This window comes from Phaseolus vulgaris, chromosome 9, assembly GCF_000499845.2.
Source record: "Phaseolus vulgaris cultivar G19833 chromosome 9, P. vulgaris v2.0, whole genome shotgun sequence".
Taxonomy (NCBI): domain Eukaryota; kingdom Viridiplantae; phylum Streptophyta; class Magnoliopsida; order Fabales; family Fabaceae; genus Phaseolus; species Phaseolus vulgaris.
The window spans coordinates 25447837-25459161 of record NC_023751.2 but is presented as its reverse complement, the minus strand read 5'-3'; the positions used below and the strand labels follow the sequence as shown (position 1 = coordinate 25459161).

At 30.2% G+C, this 11325-nt stretch overlaps 1 protein-coding gene across 2 annotated transcripts; it reads left to right on the top strand.

The window, feature by feature from the left end:
- Positions 1-6108: 6108 nt before the first annotated feature.
- LOC137820738 (uncharacterized) lies at positions 6109-9933 on the top strand. 2 transcript variants are annotated; one of them, XM_068624970.1, is made up of 5 exons: positions 6109-6751; positions 8048-8084; positions 8181-8417; positions 8510-8557; positions 9067-9933. In XM_068624970.1, exons 1-5 carry the CDS (start codon positions 6450-6452, stop codon positions 9577-9579), a joined length of 1137 nt encoding a protein of 378 aa, XP_068481071.1. In that variant the 5' UTR covers positions 6109-6449; the 3' UTR covers positions 9580-9933. The 2 variants fall into 2 exon arrangements, with proteins under 2 accessions (XP_068481071.1, XP_068481072.1); XM_068624971.1 differs by having other exon boundaries at positions 9077-9826.
- The last annotated feature ends 1392 nt before the right edge of the window (positions 9934-11325 follow it).

Below are 11325 nucleotides of genomic sequence, written 5' to 3'. Positions count from 1 at the left end.
TTTTTGTAATTGTTGACAAATTTTCAAAATATTATTTTTAATTGATAAATAAAAATAAAATATGGTACATTGAAATAAATGGAGAATGGAGAAAATATAACATAACACACTTTTAGTAGAAAGAGAAGGAAGTTGAAAATTACTATAATAAAGAACTTTTATTGAAAGTTTTGTCCTATTTTTATTTCTTGTTAGATTGAATGTGTACCACTAAGTTAAAAGTTATAAATGATAGTTAAGACACAACTTTTTTTATTTAAGGGTGTAGTAACTCAAGGGTCATGATTCAAACCTTTGTCATGAGATGATTGATTCACCCTGCAACAATTTTCTCATCAGCAATTGTCTATTTAATAATCAAACTCTTCAATTGTAACCTAATTCACGTGACCTCTATCACCAAATAATTGATGCAACCTACAATAATCTCACATTCAACAATTGTCTTATTAGGATTTACACTTCTGATCTCGACTCTAATATCAATTGTTACATCAAACACTTATTATTCGGTCAAAAACCATAACTTAAAAAATTTATCCTATTTAAATGACAAGTTAAAAGTTATAATAATTAGCTTCAGAAGAAAGCGGATGAATTAAAAAAAATTCATGATCCCTCGTTAAAGTTTTCTATAATTAAGTAGGTTTATTATTGTGATATGATCTCTTAGTAAATTTTGTTTGTAAATGAAAAATTGATTATTAAGAGAAAATGTGCAACATTCTCTCTTCTAGTGTTTCTCTTTCTTATTAAAGTAAAATGAACCTCAATGCACTAATTTGAAAATTTTCATTTGAATATCTAACAACCACTTTATTTCTTGTACTTTTATAAGCCCTAATCTTATTTGTATGCCAAAAGTTGTTTAAGATTGTGTTCTAAGATACAACATTGTTTATGACTTATTGGTCTCCCTCTTCTCTCTATATATTCCTATTTATAATGAAATAAATTAAAGAAAGCATGGAAGAAGGAAATTTCATAAAACATGTTGTATGTTGTAGGTGAAAACAAGAGAGTAGTTATTACTCATAAAACCTTCAAAATTCATGCATCCATCCAAATTGATTTGACCTATAAGAGAGGAAAACTAGACACTAGTTAGAAAGAGAGACATCACACCTTTAACAACCTAAATACCACAAACTTTCTATATTTCTTAGAAATTAAAATGAGTGTTTACTTTATATTTGTCACTTGTAAAGTTGAAGATAATATTAATTACTCTTTTATCCATCATACTCTAAAAAGTAAAAACCACATTAATTATTCTTTTATCAATTATACTTTTATGTGATTAATATTTAAATAATTTGCAATCGTGAGATGGAAAGAGAAAGAGGTAAAATAAAAAATTTCCAACTATCTCATTAAAAAAACTATTGTATTTTTCTAAACTATTTAAACAAATTACAGTTTTATTGCTGTAAAAAAGTGTACCTATTACATTGGGTTCCATCTTAAATTGAAATATATAATTCAATTTTCTTCATTTAATACTATTAAAAATATTTTTTAAAAAGATTTAAATTCATTTTAACAGAAAAAAATATAATAAAAAAACTAACTTACCAAGTTAAAACAAGATTAAAACAACGCATTGTTGATTTCCTATTTTACAATACTTAATCAAATTAAACAAACCATAAATCATTATAATTTCAAAAGTTTACACAAACCTTATTCTTATTTCCAAATGTCTTTCCACTTGTATAGATTTCAATTTCATCATCACAAAATTCCTACGAATAATATTTCTCATAATATTTTTTTAATCAAAATGAATCCACCATATGAGATAAAAACTTAATGATTCTAATGTTAATAACTTTGAACAACTAATTTATAATTAGAACCAAATTCATTTATAACTTAAAATAGTTTTTCTCATTCGAAGGAATAATAAGGAGTGAGAAATATACCAAGAATCCTAGAGATCTAATAAAATATTATCAAATAACCAAAATACAAATGAAAAGAGGAATTAGTTGAGAAAATAAAGATGTTCAACTAATAAGATTGGCGAAACTTCAAAATACCACAAAAAGGTAAAATAATTAAGAATAGGGAGATTTTAGAGCAAAATAAATTACTCTAAAACAAAATTTGATAAATTTGAAATTCTATTATTGTTCACCTTCTAACTGATAACATTTGTTTATGTAAAAGACGATAAACAACTTTATAATCGAAGAGAGGAGGAAGAAGGAGAAATTTAGAGAGGGAAAGATGATAAGAAAAATGAATAAAGAATAAGAAGAAGAAAGTGTAAAGATTGATTAAATAAAGATATGTTCAAAATTATATATCTAAACAAGGTTATCTAGTAGGACATGATCATTTACTATTCATGGTCATCTAGAGAAAAATGGTCGAATATATTTGTCTAATGAAGATTGCTCGATACATTTATATAAGAAAGATCGTCTTGTGCACTCATAATGAAAATTATTATAAATAAATAATTAACTTTTTAAACAAAAAATCATTTAAATTAAAATATATTTAAAGTTATTTTTAATGATTTTTTTTTTCATTGGAATTTATTAACCATTAACTTTTATCTAAAGTTCTTTTCGAAGAATTTTTTGTTCAATGCAATTTATCATGATTCTAGTTTAATCAAGTGATATTCTTGTATACTATTATTATTATATTTTACTCCTTATTACTATTTTTTAGTTTGTTATTGTGAGTGTTTTGAATGTGTTAATATCTAGTGAACTAACATTGATTCTCCTAAAAAAAAGTACAAGAGCTTACACTTACGGATGCAACACATATACTTATTGTGTGGATAAAGAGAAAATAAAATTAATACAATTATTAAAATAATATTTTATTATAAGCTTTAAAGAAGTAAAGGTAAAAAAGGGAAAGGAGGGTTTACTAGTTTTAGGTTTTGAAGAAGGAGTTTGGTGTGTGAAATTGAAGAAAAAAGATGAAGATAAATGGAGAAGGGGTTGTGAAAAACATGAATGCATACACATGTGAGTCACGCAAAGCCTGGTTTCTTGGCAAAAGTAAAAAAGTGTGTTCTTTTTTTTTTTATCTTACCGTGATGAATGCAAGTCTGAGCAAGCAGCCCTTCTATAGCCTTACTTTTGTGTTACACCAAAGCTCTGCAACACGTTAAAATAAATGCATAAATGGCATTATTACGATGACCCTTTTGTTACACATAAAATGTGTAGATAGGTAGAGACATAAGTTGGGTTGATTTGATTTAATTCTGTGTCGGAATAGGACCCTTCGATTCAGTACTACTTTAATTAATTTTATTGGTTTGTCTTAGTACCTTGCATGGTTGTATGTGTGCATGTGACAGCCTAAACATGGTGTTGTGGAACAGAAGAATGAAAACGTTGTTGCCCCAGCAAGTGGGGCCAGGTCCGAACCCTGAGGCTTCGGATTCTGAGATTGAAGACAATTGGAGGGTTTGAAGGAGTTTGGTTACCCTAAACGAGGTTCTTTGTTGAAAAATTCCCAACAAAGATTCTTCTTAATTGAATTAAATAAAAGGAAAAAGAGAGAAAGTGGTGGTGTAGTGTATATGGTTAAGTAAGATGTTATGTTATGTTATGGTGTGGTATTTTAGTGGTAGATGCATTGGAAAAAGAAAGTGTGGATTGAAACAGGACACAGATTGATTCCTGTGGTGAGGACCCATTGGTGGAAAAAAGGGGTTTTGAGTTTTTGTGGTTGCTTGGGAGGAAATGATGGTGATGGACATGGAGAAGCAGGCCTGAGTTTGACATGAACATGGGACAACCTGTTGTTGCTTCATCAAATCATTTAACTAATCCATACTCTCTACTTTTTTGTTTTTTTACTCAACCCTTCTTCCCCTACTCATTCCTTTCTCTTTCTCTTTCTCTGCTCTCCACCCAAACAAATAATTAACCATTATAAAACTCATTTCCCCTTTTACTTCTTCATCATCAACCCAACACACCTTCCAAATCTTCAAATTCTCTACTTTTCTCATGGATCACTTTCACTTTTCAAACTAAACCCATTTCTATTAAGATCACATTCCTCTCCTCTCAATTTTTTTTCTATAAAAAAAATTACAATTTTTTTACGATCAACTTTATAAAATTATTCATAAGTTAAGGTTTATATTCACGAGTGTGATATTATAATAAAAAATAAACTTTAAATCTAATTTAAATTTAAAAAACACTACCAGAAAATTATGAAATAAAAATCAATTTAAAAAAAAAATAATTAGTTACTATAGGAACTAAATTAAATATCATTTTAAACCCTAAATAAATTTTGGTTTTTAAATTAGATTTTATTACTATTAAATGGTTTCTAAATTGGTATCTAATTAGCTGTCAAGATTTTTGCTACCAAATTTAAAATCTAAATAATTGATAGTTAAAACCTTGATAGCTAATTACATACCAATTTAAAAACTATTTAACAGTAATGAAACTAATTTAGAAACTATTTTTTTTTAGTTTCTGAATTGTTCTCTAATTTAGTCACTATAACAACTAATTATTTTTTGTTTCTAAAATTAGTTTATAAAATTGATTCATAAGTTAAGGTTTATATTCACGATATTATAATAAAAAATAAACTTTAAATCTAATTCAAATCTAAAAAACACTACAAGAAAATTATGAAATAAAATCTAATTTTAGAAATAAAAAATAATTAGTTACTGAGACTAAATTAGATACCATTTTAGACACTATTTTTTTTTTAATTTCTAAATTAGTTTCTATTATTATTAAATGATTTCTAAATTGGTATCTAATTAGCTACCAAAGTTTTTGTTACCAAATTTAAAATCTAAATAATTGATAGTTAAAACATGGATAGCTAATTGGATACAAATTTATAAACTATTTAACAATAATAGAAACTATTTTTTTTAGTTTATGAATTGTTCTATAATTTAGTCACTATAACAACTAATTATTTTTTATTTCTAAAATTGGTTTATATTTCATGATTTTCTTGTAGTGAAATTATATTATAAAATTAGTTTATATTACATTCCTTTATGTAAATATTTAATTTTATTGGATGTAAAAATATTTTCTATTCTCTACCAGTTACTCATTGTTTATTATTTAGTTTTGAATTTGCAGTCAACTAATACAATTTTTTTTGTTTAACTTTACAAGGGTTAACAAATTTATGAAATATGATAATTTGTGATGAATGAAACTACTTTGCCATGCTAATGCATAAATAATTTTTTCTTCAGTTTTTTTTATGTCATTACTTTGTATGTCTTAATAGTATTTTTTTTTTCACAAATAATACAACAAAATGAGCAAATTAAGTTCCAAATGCTAATATATATGTATTGTGTGTGGATAATAATATTCCTACAATCGATATTAAAGGACTATGGGGGCCTTAAAGCTACATGTGTAACCATTTTGATTGTTATAAATAATGACAATGTATGTATTAAGTGACTCACTGTGATGCTACTTCTCACAACAACAAAAATTAAAGAATAACCACTTAACTGTGTGTGATGACACGTTTCATGAAAGTTTTTTTATTAATAAAAATATTATTTTAATATCCATAAACATGAATTTCTTATTATTAAAGAGTTATTTATTTGTATATTCAAAACTAATTTCATGCCATCTCATTATTTAAAATTGAACTATTTATTAAAGACCAAAATTTTCAAGATCCTTAAAAGGCGATTATAGTCTAAAAAAAATTTAATAATTGTTTTTTTTAAATATTAGAAGTTAATTTATGTTTGTTTCTAATAGAAAAATAAATTTGTGAAGGAATTTGAATTTATAAAAAAGTGTTTTCAATAGTTTTGGAATATAATAAAATTGATGATCTTTTCCAGTTTTTGATTGTTTAAAAACCTGTAACAAGCAAAAAAATATTTTTTTATAAAGAATTTAAAGTAACAAATGTACATCAAATTGTAGTAAGTAAGCAAACAAGTCAGATAAACATTTTATAATGACTTAATATATTAAATAAAAAGTATATATTATGTAGAAATTATAATAATTTTAGGGTGGTGGGAAAATAAAATGGTTGGAAATGGAAATGGGAATAAAGAGACCACAAGTGAGAAAGAAAAAACACCAGGCCAAGAGGATAACACGTGGAACTAACTGTATTAGAGACAAGTAATTAATAGATAGATAGGAATGGGAATAATAGGAATAGGAATAAGAATAGGAATAGGAATAATAATAATATAAGAATGCGACTCCATCATCTAACACTGTTATTTTCCCACCCCCAAAACAAATAAAAAACTAATTAATTACAACCCAATAATAATAAATAAATAAATAAATAAATAAATAAATAAAAACCCTGCGAGTGAGTGAGGTCAGGTTCATTTCACACCAAAAAGGTGAAGGTGAATGTGAGAATCGAAGAAGCCAGTGAGTGAGTGAGTGACTGAGTGAGTTTTTCGAAGGAAGAAGAAGATGGGAGGTGTGACTTCTTCAATGGCGGCGAAGTTGGCGTTCTTCCCTCCGAATCCACCGTCGTATAGGCTGGTCAAGGAGGAGGCCACGGGGCTGCTGCTCATGGACCCTTTCCCGCACCGCGAGAACGTGGAGGTTCTCCGCTTCCCCAACCGCCGTGGCACGGAGATCGTCGCCGTCTACGTTCGCCATCCCACCGCCAAGTCTACCGTCCTTTACTCCCACGGCAATGCCGCCGATATTGGTCAGATGTACGAGCTCTTCGTAGAGTTGAGCATCCACCTCCGCGTCAATCTCATCGGGTATTTACTTCAAGCTTTGTAGTTCTCTCTCCCTCCCTCTCTCTCTCTCTCTCTTGGGTTTGGGATTCTTGATTCGGTTATGGTCGTTGATGTTGATGGGCTTGTTGCTCATTGGTCAAAGATGATGTGTTAACTTGAATCTTATCTGCTAGGATTTGGGGCTGTGGTAATTTCCACCTGTGGTGTTCCTCTGTGTGGACCTGGTTGCCTAGTGGGCTAAATTTATCATTTTTTTGTGGTTCCTGTGTGATTATGTTAAGTAGATCAGGTGAATTTCGGAGTGTGGTGTTCGATCGTTTTCAAATTTTTTTGTACTCAATTTGTCAGCTAAATGACCAATTGGGGGCTGAGCCTTGCAGAAGGAACTAGTGTACGATAGTAGTTTGAACCAGATTTTCGTCGAAAGAGATACTTGTGGGGAAACAAAAAGTAATATGTCGGCTAAATGGGATGAATGTGAAGTTGGAATTTTGAATATATCTAGCCTTTTGTTTGTATTTTTGAATATATCTATACTTGTGGTTCTCTTTACCTTTGGCTGAAGCTTGGTGGAACGTGAGTGAATACGAAGTTGGTAATTAGGGGCTTAACTTGTTCGAGAAATTGATGTGTGACATTAATGATGTTCGAAGGATTTCTTTTGGGTTCTTCTGGAAGTGCCGGTTGATTTTTTTTTTTTATCTCCAATGGGAATAAAGCTCGTATTTTGAACGTTTTTCTCTAGTATTAGCAAATCCCTTTGCTGTTATAAGTGATATTTAGATGGGTTGGTATGGTTGGGTTGTCGGTTTCTGAACTTCTCAAATTGGTATGTCATTTACTCGATTACAATTCCACATGGGGCGATTGTTTACCAACAATTCAGGGATTACAGCAACATCTCTATAATAACCATTGAAATTGTAAACTATGACGATTAATTTAGGAATGCCAGCAAAGAAATTTCACGATTGAGTTGAACATCCAAAAGTTACCTATCAGATGCTAATCTATTACGCTCACTTTATCCCCGCTAATTTCAGTCTTGTTTTCTCTTTTGAATGTTGCTTTTTTATGTGGTAAAATAATTGTTTGCACAAGAGATGTTTTATTGTGGTACAAATGAGGAGGTCACACGACCAGAAATCATGTTTGAGACTGTACTATATAGATCTTTACTTGATAGAATTAATCTAAAGGACCTCCCCCCAAACAAAGAAAATGATAAAAGTTTACTTGAAGTACTATGCGTGCTTATCATTTGTAAAGTTATATGTTACTAACGTTTTTAAGCATATTGTATCAAACATAATGCAGATATGATTACTCTGGCTATGGACAGTCATCAGGAAAGGTAACTGCTCTATGCACTTCTTTCTGGTTTATTTTATTCTGTTGTTCTCAGCGGACAGAAGCGTCATGGAAAAACTAATCTGCATATTTTCCACAGCCAAGTGAGCATAATACTTATGCTGACATTGAAGCTGCATATAAGTATCTTGAAGAGAACTATGGTGCTAAGCAGGAAGACATCATCCTTTATGGTCAATCTGTTGGAAGCGGTCCTACTTTGGATCTTGCTTCCCGTTTACCCCGACTAAGGGCTGTTGTTCTCCACAGTCCTATACTATCAGGACTGAGAGTCATGTACCCTGTGAAACGGACATACTGGTTTGACATTTATAAGGTTACAATTTTCATTTCGTATTTGCTTGGTGTCATTTGATTTGAAAATGATGCATGTGGTGTGTCTGAGCTTAGTTCTATGTTATATTACAGAACATCGATAAAATTCCATTGGTGAAGTGTCCGGTACTAGTAATTCATGTGAGTATTCCTTGCTTATCTTGTTGAATCTTCTTACTATTTTTTTACAATCATGATTTCAGTAGTTACTTTATGCCTTTTACTGGTATCCAATTTTACCAACTTCTATAATGGTCGTAGCCCTTAAGACAGTGCTTAGTGTGCTGGCTTGGTGTTCCAAGCGACAAATAGAATCTCTTCTAATACAAACAACTTAAGTGTAACTATTTAGTACCTGCCTTTTAGCTGCTGACGTTTGTGATGAAAAATCATGAAATGCGTTGATAAATGGGGAACAACACTTACACGAGCTAGTTAACACAAGAAGTAGAAATATGTTCATTATAGCTGACTTTTCTGCATAAAATTTAAAGAGAAATCAGCCTTTGTTGCCCATTTAAACATTTTGAAATCGGACTTCTTGTGAATATGGTAACTTAGCAAACATTGGTTTTCTGTAGTCATATTTTTGGGTACAAAGCATTCCATGTGGCTTTACTAATCTCTAGTCATTCCCATACTCTCTTCAGGGAACTGCTGATGAGGTTGTTGATTGCTCTCATGGCAAGCAGTTGTGGGAGCTGTGCCAACAGAAATATGAACCTTTATGGCTCAAAGGAGGAAATCACTGTAATTTGGAACTCTATCCTGAATATTTACGACATCTCAGAAAATTCATATCCTCGGTGGAGAAGCCACCATCCCAAAGAGTGAGTTTCAGGAGAAGTGTAGATAGAGTTGAACAATCCAGAGGAAGTACCGATTGCTTTGAAACACCGAGGAAGAGTACCGATCAGAGGGACAAACCAAGGAAAAGCACTGATAGGACAGAAAAAATGAAATTTCATGAATTCAAATTCAATAATACTGAAAAGTTAGAAAAGATAAGAGTCCAATTTGATCAGATGGAGAGGTCACGAAGAAGCGTAGAGTACAATGATAAATCAAGAAGCATTGAGTTCCAAGATAAATCCAGGAGAAGTGTTGATGTTCAGTTTGAGAGGCCACGGAAGAGCATTGATTGGCTGGATAGAATTCGTTAAAGCTGAAGATCTTGAAGCATAAGTTATATTGGCACTGGGTTTGCTACATGGGAGGAAAAGGTACAAAGATACAGACACAGTTACTTACACTGGGGTTTTAACTTATGGTTTGCAGAATGCATATGCTACTCGTGCAGTTTCATACTTTCATTGCAATGTTCATGTAGATTTGGATATGTTGGGACTTGGGATTTAATATCCTTAGTTTTTTCATTGTTATTACTATTTGCAATTGAAGCGACTCTAACCTTGTTTTAGTCATGAAAACGGAAATGAACATCATATCAAAGGTGGCTGTTGCTATGATTTATGAAAATTCAAATGAATTCAATATCCTTATTTATTTTGCATTCATTTTTCTTATCGCAATTAAGATATTGTGTTTACTTTTTTACAGTGCCAGTTTAGCTTAATTTTGCCAAAGCAGCATGAATTTTGCCATTACTTGTGTTGCCAAAAGGGAAATAATAAGAAAGAGAAGAGTTCATTGACCATCTCATAAAAGTTTATGTTGTCGTCTTGTAATTATTTAGATTCATTGGAAGCAACGTGAAATGCAAGCTAACCCTCAACTTTTGACTGATTTGTTTGAAATTGGCACTTTTTACTTTGAAATCCTGCTTATCTAATGAATCCTATTAACGGTCCCTTAGCTTAGATTTTATTGTTATTAATTGTTATAAGTTCATTATAGATTCTTCCAACTAATATCAGTTTTTTAATGACAATAGTCCTAGTCTGTCAACAAGCACTTTCGCCCTATTTTATACTTTAGAAAAACAATTTTTTATCATTTAAATTAACTTTTCTTGTCAGCATACGTACATAAACAACTAAATAAACAAACAATACTATCCAAAAAAAAATGCAGAATACATATGCGTGACTGCATGATGGTCTTCACTTTTTGACCTAAACTGATGCACTTTCAGATAAAAAAAATGCAGTTTTCAAACACCATTGTTTTTGACAGCATAACATAAAGCTGGCGTTTTTATTATTTTTTAATAAGACAATCATTATTTGTTTTATTTTTAAAGAGAGGTGTCAATTACACTATCTGTCTCCATCCACTCAATTATTCAACAGTGACTTGAGAATTATATATATATATATATATATAATCTTACCAGTCAAATTTTGTTTCACATGGTCATGAGTGTTTGGAGCGTCTCTTTACTAATACTCTCATCAAATATTGTTTCACTAATTCCATAAATTTAATTTTTTATGATTCCGAATTATAGAGGTAGATGCAATCAAAATATTGTTTTGAGAAAATTATAATAAAACAATATATACTTTTAACGTAACGTTAAAAGTTAAAGCTAAACGGCCAAAATGCATAAATTTCTAAATAGAATCACAGGTTTTGAATCTTAGGTTGAAGGGTAAGACCTGTAAAAAGTAGTTCAAAGACCAAACTGGGTGCACTCTTGAAGATGCTCTTGCAAGTTTTTAACATTTTTCTTTTGTCTCGACCCTTTTTAAAACCAAATGTCAAATAAATAGTTGTGTCGTGTTATTCCTTGCTTCCTTTTAGTAAACCAAAAAGGTCCTATACATGAGTAATCATGTCAATGGTGTGCAACCAAACAATGAACATGTTTTATTTCCTCTACATTTTTTTATTTAAATTGTTCGAACAGTATTAGGTTACAAAAATTTGTATGACTTGAGTTTCATTTAGAGATAAATTTTAAATAGATAAAAAAAATTATAAATAAAGTATAGACAATATTTTTT

Excerpts from the sequence above, each read along its gene's own strand:
- LOC137820738 (XM_068624970.1), top strand. The coding sequence starts at position 6,450 with ATGGGAGGTGTGACTTCTTCAATGGCGGCGAAGTTGGCGTTCTTCCCT. Across the intron at positions 8,085-8,180 it reads ATGGACAGTCATCAGGAAAG|CCAAGTGAGCATAATACTTA; the intron begins GTAACTGCTCTA and ends TATTTTCCACAG. Across the intron at positions 8,558-9,066 it reads GTCCGGTACTAGTAATTCAT|GGAACTGCTGATGAGGTTGT; the intron begins GTGAGTATTCCT and ends TACTCTCTTCAG.